General features: G+C 32.3%; 2 protein-coding genes across 3 annotated transcripts; one reads left to right on the top strand and one right to left on the bottom strand.

Annotated features, from left to right (window-relative positions):
- Positions 1–3,036: 3,036 nt before the first annotated feature.
- Positions 3,037–6,330, top strand: LOC106447058 (squamosa promoter-binding-like protein 2). Of its 2 annotated transcripts, XM_048739978.1 has the most exons (6): positions 3,123–3,286; positions 3,874–3,993; positions 4,632–5,269; positions 5,351–5,454; positions 5,592–5,744; positions 5,843–6,330. In XM_048739978.1, exons 3-6 carry the CDS (start codon positions 4,653–4,655, stop codon positions 6,136–6,138), a joined length of 1,170 nt encoding a protein of 389 aa, XP_048595935.1. In that variant the 5' UTR covers positions 3,123–3,286; positions 3,874–3,993; positions 4,632–4,652; the 3' UTR covers positions 6,139–6,330. The 2 variants fall into 2 exon arrangements, with proteins under 2 accessions (XP_013744360.2, XP_048595935.1); XM_013888906.3 differs by lacking the exon at positions 3,874–3,993 and having other exon boundaries at positions 3,037–3,286.
- A 1,205-nt stretch (positions 6,331–7,535) lies between these two features.
- On the bottom strand, positions 7,536–12,850 carry LOC106448795 (probable LRR receptor-like serine/threonine-protein kinase At1g56140). The gene is made up of 13 exons (XM_048740342.1): positions 12,589–12,850; positions 12,320–12,506; positions 12,156–12,227; positions 11,984–12,055; positions 10,014–10,058; positions 9,869–9,930; positions 9,175–9,404; positions 8,894–9,092; positions 8,754–8,810; positions 8,489–8,647; positions 8,294–8,412; positions 7,856–8,066; positions 7,536–7,774 (listed from the first exon to the last, which is right to left on the bottom strand). The coding sequence occupies exons 1-13, from the start codon at positions 12,695–12,697 to the stop codon at positions 7,536–7,538; spliced, it is 1,761 nt and encodes a 586-aa protein (XP_048596299.1). The 5' UTR covers positions 12,698–12,850.
- Positions 12,851–16,544: the final 3,694 nt, after the last annotated feature.

Raw genomic sequence — 16,544 nt, 5'->3', positions numbered from 1 at the left:
ACCACTATTCATTATTAGGCTCAATTAATTTTGTTCATGGCATATACCTAATTTTGCATTTTCTTGTATTTTGGCCCAATTGACTTTTATTTTTATGTTATTTAATATTTTATCCTAGTTTTTCATGCTTCCATATTTTTAATATTTTAAATTAATTTTAAAATATATTCTTTACTATTTTGGTTAAATGTATTATTTTTGAATATTGGTAATATTTTGGATTTATAACTAATTTGATGTTTGTCATGTATAAATATAAATTATTATATTGGAATATGATTATTTATATTCAAAATATATAAATTATTTAGCATAAGTATTCAATTTATAGTCTACGACACATATTTCAATAATGCTTTAAATTTAATATTAAATTCAATATTGAAATAATATTTATTTAGATCAATATTTCTAATAAAAATCAGACAATCTGACTATAATATTAACCATTAAAATAATAAATTAAATATAATATAAAGCTAATTATAATATTAATATTATAATAATCTGAATTTAGATCAATATTTCCAATAAGAATTACAAAATATGGCTATAATATTACCCATTAAAATCATAAAATAAATATAATTATGATATTATCAGTCGAATTTGCTAATATATTTTGTTAGTATATGTTTATTAATTAATAACCCCAAATATTTTGATAATAACCCCAAATATCATGTTAAATATGTATTTATACTTAAATTATATTTTAAATAATAGTATATACTATATATATATATATATATATATCGGTAGAATTTGTCAATATTATCTTAAATATTATGATAAATAGATATATGTTAAAATAACTTTATAATATAAATTAATTAGATTAATGATTTATCCTAAAATTATGGAGAAGATGACAAGTAAGCAAAATTTATAAAATAAATATAATTATAATATTATCAGTCGAAATTGCTAATATATTTTGTTAGTATATATTTATTAACTAATAACCCCAAATATTATGATAATAAGCCCAAATATCATGTTAAATATGTATTTATACTTAAATTATTTATTAACTAATAGTATATATATATCGGTAGAATTTGTCAATATTATCTTAAATATTCTTATAAATAGATATATGTTAAAATAACTTTATAAGACCATCTCCAATGTATTTCTCTATTTTTACTTCTAAAATAGAGGAACTCTATAATAGAGATGGGTTTTACTCCAATGTATTTCTTTAAAATAGAAATCTCTACATATAGAGCAAAATATAGAGGAATGCTATTTCTTCCTCTATAAATAGAGGAGAAAATAGCAATCTCTATTTTAGAGGCAAAAATAGAGATGGGTTGGAGTAGTTTTACCTCTAAATGCTATTATAGAGTTAGAAATAGAGGTGGGTTGGAGATGCTTAATATAAATTAATTTGATTAATGATTTATCCTAAAATTATGGAGAATATGACAAGTAAGCAAAATCATTTCATAAATAATAGTATAGATAATCCTAGAGATGTTTTACGAACTGAGAACAAATACTTCATGGAAGACAAATAAACGGTGGACATGAATAAAACATATGATTTGACTAAATAACTTTATTAAAAATGGAATTTGTATAGTTTGTATATATAGTTGATTTGGTTTTTAAAAAAAATATAAAGAGTATTGCTAATAAGTTTTAAGGCTTTAAGGATCGAATTCCTCAGAGACCAATGTTACACTATGAACCTACGAGAGTAGAATCAAGCTAGAATGAAAAGAGTTTGTTTTATGGTTTCAGTTGAGACAAATGTAAAAGACAGAAAGTAAACGATGTTGAAAATCAAATTTATGGATTAAAATGCGAATCAAGAATGAACATTAGACAAAGAATATGATTTAAAGCCGTTTTTGAACCCAAAAAACGCAAATAGTTTAGTCTACTTCCGCAAAACTAAACCCTACTAACTTCCATTGAATTTAGAATCCTAATCATGCAATCTAACAAGTTTGATTAGTTCACAAGTTCCCTAACAACAACTTCCGTCGGTTATGAATACTTGCTCAACTAGATTTATTTCAAGAGTTTTTTTTTTTGGGTCAAAATTTCAAGAGTTTAAACATTCATTTTTGGGTGCATTAAACAACCTACACTCTAGTAAATTTCTGACATAATATATTATACTTTGAAATGATCAAGAAAATTTCCAGATTAACCATCCAACTTCTAAATATAGTTTTTTATGGTTAAATTTGCGAAATCAATATCAGTTTAGAAAGTGTATTCAGCTAAGAGATTTACCTGATTTGTATAAGAATGATAAATCCACAGTTACTTAAATATGATTTTAAAAAAACCTCATTTAAAATTTAGTGTTATTAAATTTAATAATTTATACAATAGTCTAAAAATTAATGTTGTTGATAATATGTTAATTTGTGAGTTTTAGAAATTTTTAGCAATTTAGAATATTTGGATGAAGTTTCTTAGTTAAAATAAAAATTTTAGTTTCATGATTTTAGATGAAATTTTAAAGTGGTTTAAAAAAAATTATTTTAAAATCTCTAATTCATCTAAAAACTCAATAAAAATAAATAGCTTCAAATTATAGATTGAATAGACCTTCTTAATTTACGATGCTATGGTTGGAAGCAAATCTGTTAATTTAAATATTTAATCAACTTTTTTTAACAGTATTTAACCAACTAAATGAGCATTAATCAGTGCTTCAGGAGACAATTTTAAATAAACAAAAAATACAAGGGGATTATAATATAATTGAGCCATACCTGATGAGTGGCTTGTCTTCCAGTACAATGATAACTCTAACCAACGTTTCCATTCCTATGATAAAATGTTTTAAAAACAAACTTATTAGTATATATCAATTTACTAACCCAAGAACTTAACCTTAAAAGGGTGTATCGAATCATTTGCATTTTAATATAAGATTAAGAAAATCAGTTTTAAGAAGGGGAATCATGGGTTATTCTTGATTTCGACGCTCTTTGATATCTACCAAGTCCACATGCTTGTTTAACTATCAAATTGCTTTTTAATATATAACATAAAGGTTTTTTATAAGTAAAATTTTGCTTTTTCCTCGACAATGAAGGAATCGTCCAAAAAAGTTGAAGGTGATGAAAGCAGTTTGACTCCTTCCCATCTCCCAACTTGCACACACCACATGCTCTCACTCTTTTTTATCTCTCTCTCTCCTCACTCTTTCTCTCTCTATCTCTGCTTCTTCTCTCTAATGCTCATTGTTTTGTCAAGCAAGAAATGGAAGTTTTACTCTATTGACGACGAGATCCTTCCCTAATTCTCTAATCAGCAGGTAACCCATCTTTTGCTTAGATTAATTTCTTGTTCTTATAGCTTAAAGTACAGATTTGTTATTTACTTAGCTTAAAACAAATATTAAAACAAAAAGTTGTTATAAAATTGGAGAAAAACTTCTTTACCATAAATGGTGAGACATCAACTTTATCTCACTCTTCATTTTCTATTTCCATTATTCTTTTTTCTACTTATAGCATCATAAAAGATAGGGATGGTTGAGTAAAAAAAATTTACCATTGTTTTGCATCTATTGTTGAATATATAAACCTACCCCACTTTCTCAACAAGAATTGTTACTCTTTTCAATTAGCCCTATAGATCTTAGGAATCAAAAAACCTTGCAAGGAATGTCATGTAATTTAAGTAGTAGAGACACATGTTACGGATTGTAATTTTAAAAGGGTGATTTTGACAGCTTTTGAGTAGTTAATCCGCATCTGTGAAAGGGTTTTGATAATGAAATGGTAAAGGAGGGTCCTACATCTTGAAGGATTGTGCCCCCACAAACTCAATGAATGTGAATTATTGGTGAGCAAAAAGTTTTTGTGATGAGGGTATCTTTTGTTGTTGTTGTTGTTATAGATGTGGATGACCTTGTGATAGAAAAACTCTTACGCACCCAAAATAAAAAATACAGAAAATAATATTTCTGCTTCCTCTGTTGTCACGTTACGAAGAGATCCACAAGTGTGTGTGTTTAAGGTATGTTAGTGTTTATGTGATCTGTTGAACTTCTCCTAGGTAAAGAGTACTTTTTTGCAGGTTGAAGTTTTATGTGTGTTTTATTTCTCTTTGACTTTACAAGTTGATTTGCTGTTAGAAGATTATGGTTATGTCGTGGAAGAGCTAGAGAGTGGGAAAGCTTCTTAGAGATCTGTGTTTAGTATTTTTCGTTTACTTATTGATCAGACAACAAATCTCTCTTATTTCTCGAGGAGAGGATGAAAGATATTGAGCAATTCAGAGAACTTAAGCTAAAAACATCCGAGACTTTTGTAATAGAGAACCTTGGAAACCTTAAATAAGACAGCTCATAATTCGCATTTTAATGGGAAAATCATTCTTAGGAAAATCTATTTTATCCTTTTTATTTTTTTTCTTCTTGCTCTGCTTTTAGGTTGGACTCGAGTTGTCATGGTTTAGTTTGTAACAGAGTTAAATAAAGTAGACCAAAAATTATGCTCTTTCATAAACTAGCTTTGACAAGCAAAAGAGTTAAGGTTGACTATTCTTGTAACCAAAAGTTCCAAGTTTTGAAATACTAATTATTACTATATATTGTAAACGCATTTTCGTGCATTTGCTAGTTAGTTTCTAATGAGAATTTGTGATTCTTTCAGATCTTGGTGGTCAGTGTCTAAATGGAGTGTAATGCGCAGTGTGATTGGGAAAATTTAATATCTTTTGGTACATCATCAGCTGAAATTCCAAGAAAGCTACGACCAATGGATTGGGAAACCGATGAGTTTGATTGTAGCTTTACTACAGCTGCGTATGGTGGTAATTCAGGTCTAGCTCATGCTTTCTCTAAAAGCTCAAAGTCAACTTCCATTAGCTCCTCATCACCTGAAGCGAGAACACTCAACTTCACATCAGAAGAGTTGGGGAGCAGTGAAGAGTTTGCTAAAGGAATCAATACATCTCCAAGTCTTGAACTATCCTTTGGATCTAGTGATCCAGTTCTTGGTTTAAAGCTTGGTAAGAGAACATACTTTGAAGACTTTTGGGAAGTGGAGAACGCTGCCAGAGGCTCGGCACTTCCTGTGAGTCTTGTGTCATCTTCTGCTTCTCCCGTGAAGAAAACGAAATCTGTTCCTCAGAAGGTACAAACTCCTCGTTGCCAAGTTGAAGGATGTAACCTCGATCTCTCGTCAGCTAAAGACTATCATCGGAAACACAGGATCTGTGAAAACCATTCAAAGTTCCCTAAAGTCGTTGTGAGTGGCGTAGAGCGTCGGTTCTGCCAACAATGTAGCAGGTAAAGTGGTTTTTGATCAGTTAGCTAATGCATTAAAGAAAACAACATATGACCTTTTATGTTTTTTTTTGGTCTCCAAAGGTTCCATTGTCTCTCTGAGTTTGATGAGAAGAAGCGTAGCTGTCGCAGGCGTCTCTCAGATCACAATGCAAGACGTCGCAAGCCAAATCCTGGAGGGACATATGGTATTATATAAAACAATCATTTCTCTTTAATTCTTAGATGAAATCTGAGTTTGGTAGCATTTAGTAGTTTGAAGTTCACAATAATTTTGTGCATGAAAAATTAGATTAAAATCATAATAATAATTTTGTGCATGCAGAAGGGAAACAACAAATGGATTTTGTATGGAACAGATTTGCTCTTATCCATCCAAGGACTGAGGAAAAATTTCTATGGCCAAATCCAAAACCTATACCATCTAGAGGGTTAATACAGCAATCTGCAAAGATTAGAGCTGAGTTGTTCAGTAAAGGTTTGTTCATTTCTTTCTCTTCGTTTATATATTGATCTTTGGCTCAAGTATATTTGTTCATGATTTTGATGATGGTTGTTTTATGTTGGATATTTTAGAAAAGGTCACAATCTCTTCAAGCATGGGTGCTTCCCAAGATCTTGATGGTGCTCTCTCTCTTCTGTCAAATTCAACAGCATGGGTTCCCTCTGACCAGCCAACACGGTTTTCCCTTGATCACCACCCCACAACCAACCTCCAACCCACGGCTCACCGGTCCGTGACTCACCTCAGTACGGTGTCCGACTACTGGCAGCCGGACCCACCAGCGGTTGAGGGCCCAACCGATGTACATAGAAACGGAGTAGGCCAGTTTAATGAGAACTACTTCAGCTTGAACCAGTTTTATAACTGAATATGTATTGCCTTGAAATCCTAATAAGATGTGTAAGGATCATGCATGCATAGTGTTAACGTTAATATAGGAGCTGTGAAACTTGCTGAGACACCAAATCCTCTCTTCTTTATTTTCTCCATTGATTTTTTTGAGAGAGAGCTCTGACAATTAGTCTTATAAATCATCTTGTCGTGTTATTATACATTAGAATTTTCATATTTTGTACTGATAGTCTAGCAAACTACAAAATTGATCAAACGCATGATGATGTATATGATCTTTGGAAATTGGAAGTAACGTAAAAGAGATCAGTTATTCGATCTATAGATATAAACTTACATTATTAAGTTTCACCAGTGGAAAGACTCAGTTATTTGATCTATAGATATAAACTTACATTATTCAGTTTCACCAGTGGTAGTGGACAAAGTCATCATAAAGTGCTTTAAACGTTATTGAATCAAACTGAAGTATGTTTCTCCAACCATAGCAGAAACAGTGATCCTTATGTAGTCACATACACAGGTATATATATATATATAGCTATGATAGATTAGGATATAGTGTCATCTTCCCGCATTGATCTTGACTCCAAGCATTGGTTTATGGTCGCTGTCTTTGGGTGCCACAAAGCCTGTGGAGTAGGACGTAGAAGCGCCCGTGTCTATAGTTTGAAAGGTGCTGAAAGAGGAGTTTGAGGTCTCATCAAATCTCATGTCGGTTAGGTAACCTAGCTTGGAGGTTACATCACTGACCTCAACATCTCCTGTAAGCATAGCCACCACTCTTGACATCGATGGTCTCAAGGAATGAGATGAATATGTGCACAGCAGAGCAATGCCTATCATGCGTTTCACTTCTTCCATATTGAATTAAGTCAGCTTATGATCAACTAGTTCAACTTCACGGCTATTCTCGTGTAGATTCCATGCCTGTATACACCCATAATTGATAGTGTTAATTTTAAAAGTGTCTTAAGTGTTTAGGTATTGTAAATTCATTAATTTACATAATCAATATGCAAACCCTAAAATAATAGTTGTGTCAATTCGTTTTTTGCTCTTGAGTTTTCTTTTAAAGTTGATTCACGTTGTTGGTTCATTGATAGATTATATAATCTTTTGGATGATAACATTTACAATCAACTTTTGAGAAACAAGAAAGGACGTACCCATTCAAGAAGATATTTTTTCTCATTTCCTAAGTTCACATCAGAGTTTTTCCTTCCACTCACCAGCTCAAGAGCCACAATACCAAAGGCATACACATCTGTTTTCTCCGTTAAATGCCCACGCATGGCATACTCTAAGATATCCACTTGCATTTCGTACAAAACGACACGTGTGTTATAAATAATACCATAATGTATATAATAATGCTGCAAGGAAGAAAAAGTTGAGGGTCTGGAATGCTGCTTACATGGTCCCTGCCACTCGGGTACTTATGTGGGTTTTCTTGTCATCGTATAGCCTTGCAAGCCCAAAATCAGAAACTTTTGGGAGAAGATTAAAGTCAAGCAAAATGTTGCCGGCCTTCACATCTCTGTGTACTATGCGAACACTCGCCTCCTCGTGGAGGTAGGCTAAACCTCTGGCTACTCCCATGCATATCTCAAAACGTGTTGACCAATCAAGATGTAAAGTCTTATCACCTCCTGCAGCATCCAAATAATGAATAACTGAGCCTTGTAGAAACAAAGATTAAAATAATTCATATTTATGTTTATGTTCATTACCAAATAGTGCGTAATCGAGGCTTCCATTTGGTAGATACTCATATACCAGCAAACGATGATGTCTTTCAAAGCAGCACCCGTAAAGTTTTACTAGGTTGCGGTGCATAACGGCAGAAATTGCTATGATTTCTGCAACAAATTGTCCCTTCCCTTGTCGGGATCCAACAGACGACACTTTCACCGCGATTTCTCTTCCATCATTCAGGGTTCCCTGTTGCATGTGTTAAAATCATCACCAAAACACCTAGGTGGTTCTGGGTATAGCCAAATGAAGCATTGACATATGACCCCAAATTTTAAAAAAAAAATTACATAGAAAAAGTCTTCGTATTTGTAAAAAAAATTTTACAAAAAGCATTACTAAATTGTTTATGGACCCCATAATGTAGGATCGCCCCTGCATGTATATGTTATCCATTTTGTTGGTTTTAGCATTACCTTATAAACAGACCCAAAGCCTCCCTCTCCAAGCTTGTTTGCAGGATCAAAATCTTGAGTGGCGCTTTTAAGCTCAGAGTAAGTAAAAGTGTAAGGCTTTACGTCCATATTTAGAAGCTCTGCAACAATAAAAGTATGAACCCATTTGAAAGATGATATTAAAGCTCAAAGCCTTTCTTGTGCTGTTATCACTACCTTCATCATCTGTGTAAGCCTTACTGCTTTTTCGGATGATAAAGATAACCGCACCAGCGAAGAGGCCTAAAAGTCCGAGGCCAACAATAACACCCGCAACAGTACCAGTCCTATTATTTTGCTTTGATGGTGGCCTGCTGTCCACAGTTGGTGTAAAGTCTGAACAAAGACAACATGTAACACTTAGGCACCAGGGAGGAGATAGAAAAAAAAAAGAAAAGAGTTTGCCAGTATCCTAGGCCAACAATAACACCCGAAACAGTACCAGTTCTAGTGTTTTGCTTTGTCGACGGTGGCTTGTTGTCCACAGTTGGTGTAAAATCTGAACAATGACAACATGTAACACTTAAGCACCACTGCACCAGGGAGGAGATAGAAAAAAGAACATGTCAGTTGTTGTGATACCTTGTTTTGCACTGACGGCCGATATAAGTGGTCCATAATTACCCATAATAGGAACATTAAGTGATCCTTTGCCAGCCCAGAAAAGATGAATTTCAAGATAAATTTCTGATACATTTGTTTTATATTCCATGTTAACTGCTCGGAGAGTAGTGTCACCGGATGTTCTGCTTATATCAAAATCCTTTTCAACAAGTCTTCCCTATAAAAACGGAGCTACGTCTCAGAATTCAGGAAGAGGATTATTACACCAACAAGTTAATTTCTAGAGCTGTAGAGCAGACCTGGACATAAATGTCAAAACGTCTTGTTCCTAAACCTTTCCAAGAGTAAAGGCCAATGTTGACTATTTCAGCAAACTGAAGTGTTACGGTGTAGCCTCCATTTCCGAGCCCCAACCCATAATACCTAAGGGAAGATGAAGAATGTCTTGCTGACTGAAAAAGCTCTGAATCCAAAGTGTTGTTAATCCGTACAATATTGCTACTCCCGTAATAAATTCCTACGCTACTGACTGCCCATCTCTCAACATCACTCACGTAAAATGAAGTTGATCCATGATCCACGTCGTCAGGGCCGGGCCTGGATACAAGCCCATCAAGCATTTGCTTGAGGGCCGATCGGTATAAAACAAGTTTGGGGGCCAATTCTCATGAAGATTAGGTAGCAGAAATGGTTAAAGATGCTATTATTTGAGTTTCACTTGTTGGGTGCCCTGGGTTCGCATCATGGGTATAGCAGTTCTGGTTCAAATTTTTTTTTCTTGCTTCTAGCCTGCCAAATGTCAGGCACGGCCCTGCACGTCGTCCCTCTCAAATACTGCTCCGCTTAAGGACCGTATTTGTGGTCCTCCGCAGTTGATCAAAAACTCAGAATCTAGTCACCAGACAATAGAGAAACCCTTAAGCAAATATTTTGTTTTCCAAACAGTAAAGACAAGCATAGTCCAAAACAATGATACCTATTTGTCACACTTACAGATTCCTTTGCCTCGGTTGCAGGGAAAGTTCTTCTGCAGACACTTCAGTCTTGCGAAAACCCTTTTAACAAATTGAAAACAGATCTAAAATGTAAGACTGAAATTTGAATTTCAGATCAACATGAACATATTTAATAAAGTCACCTCTTGTCAAGACCATTCAAGGTGAAGTTGTTAGCAACAAGATTGCTGCACAAATACTATGTCAAAATTAGAACTAAATGGAATAAGTTATAAAAAGTTTTGTTAAACATCTTGCTTTGTCCAAGCTCTTCTTTGTCTCTCTCTTTATTTTTCACTCTCTGTTTTCTTCTTTTTCTAGTGTTTCATGTTAAGTTGTTAACACAAGCATTGCTCTCTCTCTTCACTTTCTTTGTCCCTTTTTATTCGGTAGGGACGTTCGATCTAAGAGAGCTGAGGTTGATTGTTTGTAGTTTTTAAAGTAGTTTTTGGTTTTTGATTTTCTAGAATCTATTTTTTAACCGATCATGATTTTGACAAAGTAGTTTTCCTATTTTCTAGGGAAACTAGTTTCTGGTTCATTTTACCTTTTTCTACTTAGAAACCAAAATCACTTTTTTCTTGGTTTCTCACGAGCAGAAACCATAAAAGTATTTTTTAAAAAAATATTATTAATTTTAGATAAAATTGTAGTATATAAGACATACACTTATCATTCTGCAACCCACAAAATAAACGTAAAACAACATCACTTTTCTAAGCAATTGGAGTTATATCTTCACTACTTATAGAAACAATTAAAATTTTATAGGATAAGTTAATTTATTAATGTTTAATCAATATTTTGTACCATACATTTTATATAAAATTAATATTAATTAAAGTTGTATTTTACAAAAATGTCATTAATTAAAGTTGTTAACTAAAGCATAATATTTTGTCACACTTTAATTACTTCTGTGTTTTAAAATATTTTCTATTAATATTAATGTAAAATATTTTAAAATTTATTTTTTGCCATTGTTTTTAAAATATAATTAAATTTTACTTTATTCATAAAATATAACTATGATTATGTATTATACCATATGTGTAGACTTATATTTGCCGCAATTGTAGAAATATTGTTAATTTTTGTTAATTTTTAATTTAAATTTGTAAATATTATTTATCAATAATTATTTAATTCTAAAATTTTACATAAAATTATTGCATATAGAGTTAAATTCTACACATCGAATTAAATTTTCAAGTTTATGTTTAAAACATAATAATATTTTTTTGTGTCTGCTGTTTATTTATTTTAAAATAAGCTTATGTGTGTTTTGATAAGGATATTTTATATTTACTATGTCCAGATTAAATATTTTACTATTAATAATTTTTTTTCATTTTATTGCTTTAAAAGCCAAAACCAAAAACTAAAAAACAAAATTTAAAGTCACCATTCATGTTTTTCAAAAAACCAAAATCTACTGCAAAATCTAAAATTCAAAAACCAAAAACTAAAAACCAAAAACCAAAATCTAAAATCTAGAAACCACACAAACAATCATCACCAGAGAGAAAAAAATGCATTTGATGTCTACTGATATATCTTGGTTGTTACTACGTCTTAAAAGGTTTTTAATAGTTTTAGGCTTTTCGGAGTCTTCTATCTATGTTTTCAGGGAGGTGTTTGGACGATTTGGAAGACTTTGGTGAAGTTTTACAGGGATTTCAAGAGATTTTAGTAATGATTTGAAGAAGAAGAAGAAGTGCGGAACATGAGGAGATTGATCGATCCTGTTTCAAGAGCAAAAACGGATCGATCGATCTGGTACAAAGAAGTGGGTGGTCAACCATGAAGCATGGATCGATCAATCTGAAACCAACACTGATAAGATCTTAACCAAAGTAAACCAATAATTTGGTTTAAGAATACACGTGTATTAGTGGAATTGCTCTTGTATTAATGGAATTGTCTGACGTGTGATATTTGGGAGATTGAGTAATTATATATTGATGTAATTTTATTTGGATGATATGAAATGGGCCAGATAAGGCATTGACACCAAAGTCCTACGGTAGTTGAGAAACAGTTGGAGCGTGAGATACAAGAAAGACAGATTTGGAAAAAGAAGAGGAACGTTTCATTCAGTCAACAGCCTTACAGCCATTCCATTCGAGTCAAATTTCCAATAGCAGGAGAAATGGAGCCCGTAAGATAATTTTGAGCTAGGTTCCTGAAAGAAAGAGGCGTATGATTTTGAGGTACAGTGAATGCATTTACAGACTCTTTTTGATGATGATAAGAAAATAAAAACAAAAAGGTATAGTCTATACAGATTGCTGAGGTATATCAAAGTCCAGAGCTGTGGAGGTATAGGTCCTACAACATCTAACGCATAAACCTTGCTGTGGAAGTAAGAACAACAGTATGGTAAAGATTCAGTGGGTTAATTCACAGAGATTAAAAAAAAGAAAGAGAAAGAGAGATTGTACTGTACAGGGCCGTGATGCGGCAGAATGTGGAGCTGTTGAATGTGCAGTCACATTTGATAAAAGGGTTGTAGGCTTTGTCGTCGATGAAGATGTTGTCATCGATGGCTGCCCCGGAGCACAATTCACCGCTCGTGTTCCATGCCCTTGACGCCCGGATCTTCCAAGCCGCGAAGATGGAGTTCAAAGCTTTCTCTGTTGTTAACAACTATCAGTTTATTCAAACCAAATAACTTGTTATTAATTATTTAAATGTGTTCAACTACAGAGGAAAGACCGTCGTCGGGATGAGTAGTGGCTCCGATTTGATTTTGAGCTCCAACCATGTGAAGTGAACCGGGGATACACAAAAGGAACCAGACGGTGAGGAGCAGACACGTGGGCATCGTCGCCTACCGAGGTTTTACTCTCTTTTTTTTTCTGTTTGGTTCAAAACAGCTATCGTCTATCTTACTAAACTAAGAACTTAAGCTTTCAATTTATCGTCTCCTTAACTGTTTTCATACGTTATTGTTTTTCTAATTGTCTTTACAAATATATTTCTTGACTTAGATCCATTGACTTATATATATATGTGCCCAACCAAAACATGATAAGTAATCCCAAAACCTTATTGGGAAATTGCCACAAATACCACATTCATAATGCCACTTTTCGTGTTTACACTAACTAATTTTACCTTTGTTTTTAATGAAAGGTAAAAGACAATTATACTCTTATGATTAACAAATCTAGACTTAGAGTTTAGAGTTGAGGGTGGATAGAGTTTTTGGAATGTGAAATTTAGGATTATAATAAATATATAAATAAATGCTTAAAAATATATATAAAATTTTTAAAAAATAGTTTCAAACATAATTTTCGTTTTTCAAAAAGAAATTTGAAAAAAAATAAAAAAAATTCGAAAAACAAATTTCAAAAAAAAAAATTTAGAAAAAAGTTCGAATTTGAAAAACAATAATTCGAAAACATAAAAAAAAATTTACTTTATTTTTTATTTTTATTTTTTTATTTTTTATTTTTCTTATTTAAATAATAATTTATTATATATATATATATAAATAACAAAGGTATAAGAGTCTTTTGAATGAAGAAGATATTTTTGAAAATATCTCCTTAGTGGTGGTAAAAATGAAAAGTGGTACCATGAAAATGGAAAACAAGTAATTTCTCCAACCTTATTTTATCTAGGGTTGGGCATTCTATCCATTAATTTTTATTTGATTGTTATTCAATCCAAAAAATTAGGACATTCGTAAATATTCATAACAAGACAAATATTAAAAATCAGTATCGTTGAAAATGAAGCAAATCATAAACACTAAACTCTTTGGAATCGAAAATCCGCTCCGCTCTGACTTTTATACAAATAGATGTATATTTACAATTAAATATACAATTTTCAATGTATAATTTTATCTTATAATTATTTTTACATATAATTCTATCATTTTTATTTATAAAATTATTTTAAAAGTATTAAACTAAGAAAGGAATAGAAAATCTTTATAAAACTACATTTTTTCTAAAATAAAATTTTTATAACTAATTTTAGAATTTATAGAACATATAGTTTCACTAATCTTTACTTTTTATTTTATATTATGTTAAAGATATTTTTAAATAAATTTTTATAGTTTTTTTTTCTAAATCTACTTGTATTGAACAAAGTGAACGAAATATCCGTAAATATTTGTAAATAATTTGTAAAATTTCTGGATATCTAAAAGATCGGATATCTGTATTTTTCTAAATAAAACAATCACAAAATTAGATATCTGTAAAATATTAAGAAATAAAAAATATTAAAAATTATGGTAGTATTTTATCCGTGCCCACTCCTAATTTTATTGTAAGCCACCAATTTTTTATTATTTCAAGGGTATGATTTTTGGCTATAAAAAATTATAGGTAAAATAAATCATCTTTGTTACATTGTTAAAAAAAAAAGCTAAGATAATTCAAACAAAAAAGTAGTCACAGCTTGATAAAAACAAAATCTTTTTTTTTCTGGGCAACCACAAAATCTGAATACTACATTTTATAGTCTTTGTCGGTTTACACAGGTTTAATCTCTCTTTAATCAAACTGAAAGAAAATATCGTTCTCCTCTCTTTTATGAAAAATTTACCCTGAGAGACACATTCTGAGTTATTAATTACTCAAAGAGACACATTGTGTCTTTAGAACACTTTCTCTCAGAGAAATTACCAAGATAACCTTCAATCAATGAGATGGCATCTTTAGGTGATCATGTGTCTTTAGTTATTTTTCTAACTATTTTTTTAAAACAAATAAACTATTAAAAAAAACAAGAACATTATCTCTTGGAAATCTCTAAAAACACAAACAAATCAAATCCTAACCTCTTGCTCCAACATAAGGGTCTGAGAAATTGAACCATAATCCATGTTTCTCGATCCCCTTTCTTCTCCTTGATCAAGAGGTAGAATCACAATCACTATACAAATTCCTCTTGCCCTGATTTCTCTCTTATGTAACAAGATCTCCGTCATGGCGTGTTTGGTGAAGCGTCGGAGCCGTCACTTTGTTCAAGCTCTCTGTCTCCACCTCTAAATTTTACCCGATCTGAGACTGGTTCGCCGGATTAGCCTCTCCAGCTCTTCATCCTCGACCATTAGTGAGTCACACCATGAATCCAGAAACTCAAATCTATTCTCAATCGTGTCTCTCTATTCCTAATTTCATAGATATATCTAACAGATTCATATATGAAAATTTAGTTTTTTTTGTCTTATTGTGGTGGTGGATGCCGTGATGGTAGATGCCGTGGTGGCGGATGTGGATACGGAAGTAGATGACGTGGGGAGAAGGTGGTTGTGGATGCTATGGTGGTGGATGTGGAAACGGAGTTGGAAGACGTGAGGAGGAGGAGATGGTGGTGGATGTTGTGGCTGTGGATGTTGTGGTGGTGGATGTGGACACGAAGGTGGAAGACGTGAGGAGGAGGAAGTGGATGTGGATGTTGTGATGGTGGATGTGGATACGGAGGTCGTAGACGTGAGGAAGAGGAGGAGGTGGTGGATGATGTGGCTGTGGATGCTGTGGTGGTAGATGTGGACACAGAGGTGGAAGACGTTAGGAGAAGAAAGTGGTGATAGATGCTGTGTTGGTGGATGTTGTGGACAGAGGATGTGTGGATGTGATCGGCAGTATGTGGAAGTGGTGGCTGTGGACATGAGAGTGAGAGGAGGGGAGAGGTCAAGAGCGCAATGGTTAGATAAGAGGTGGTAATATAAGATATGGATAACAATGAAAATCCCACCTCTGTCTTCTATGTTCTGGGTATTTACGAGATTTGTATAACATGATAGGGTTCAGATACATTTTTATTTTGTATTATACAATTAGATTTTGGTTCATATACATTTTTGTTTTGAAACCAAAAGAAAAATTTATCAGTGAAATGGTTAAAGCCGTGTGGCTCACATGACATCACACTATTCTCACCATCTTTGTATCTCTTTTAATTGCACTATCTACCAATATAAAAATATTTACATCATAGAAGGTAAACATATTTGCAGTCGTTAGATCTTATGCCTGTAAATAGATCCAACGCCCCAAAAATTTCACTTTTACTTATATATCTACTTTTTCATTTTAACTTTTATCATTTATTGCAACTAAGAACAAACTTAGTTTTATTTTGCTTAACTTACGTTTGCTTCTTTAAAATAAACAAACTTCTCCTTACACAAAAAGTAGGGTTATTTCTGTCCACACAAAAACAGCTGTCATGAAAAAGTGTGTCAAAGAGAGAATGTGTCTCTTCACGTAAACGAAAGACAGATTGTGTCTCTCAGTGTAACTCTCCTCTTTTATTCACTTAAAACAGAGAAGACGCAGTTATAACTAGGTGACTTCATTCCATCTCACAAGTCCAACAATCTCTCCTCTCCAATCTTAAACGCTAGTAGCCGACTGCTGATCTCTTTGTAGATGTAATGAGCAAGGGACAAAGGTGATGATAACGAGCCATTGTATTTATTAAATATGAAATCTTATGTTTGTGTAAATTATTACTTTTATAATTTTCTTTATTTATAATTTTGGAATTTTAAACTTTTTTAAAAATAGAATTTATATAAATAGAATTTTAATAACTTTTTAAATTTGTATTCCTAAATATTTTTAAATTGTAAAGTAATATAATCAATTTTATTATAAATAAATATACGTCATCACAAATTATATTGTCATATATTCACA

This window comes from Brassica napus, chromosome A9, assembly GCF_020379485.1.
Source record: "Brassica napus cultivar Da-Ae chromosome A9, Da-Ae, whole genome shotgun sequence".
Taxonomy (NCBI): Eukaryota; Viridiplantae; Streptophyta; class Magnoliopsida; order Brassicales; family Brassicaceae; genus Brassica; species Brassica napus.
This window is presented reverse-complemented; position numbering and strand designations above follow the sequence as displayed.

Excerpts from the sequence above, each read along its gene's own strand:
- LOC106447058 (XM_013888906.3), top strand. The coding sequence starts at position 4,653 with ATGGAGTGTAATGCGCAGTGTGATTGGGAAAATTTAATATCTTTTGGT. Across the intron at positions 5,270-5,350 it reads TTCTGCCAACAATGTAGCAG|GTTCCATTGTCTCTCTGAGT; the intron begins GTAAAGTGGTTT and ends TGGTCTCCAAAG. Across the intron at positions 5,455-5,591 it reads AAATCCTGGAGGGACATATG|AAGGGAAACAACAAATGGAT; the intron begins GTATTATATAAA and ends TTGTGCATGCAG.
- LOC106448795 (XM_048740342.1), bottom strand. The coding sequence starts at position 12,697 with ATGCCCACGTGTCTGCTCCTCACCGTCTGGTTCCTTTTGTGTATCCCC. Across the intron at positions 8,811-8,893 it reads GGCCGTCAGTGCAAAACAAG|ATTTTACACCAACTGTGGAC; the intron begins GTATCACAACAA and ends GTCATTGTTCAG. Across the intron at positions 8,413-8,488 it reads GGCTTACACAGATGATGAAG|AGCTTCTAAATATGGACGTA; the intron begins GTAGTGATAACA and ends TTATTGTTGCAG.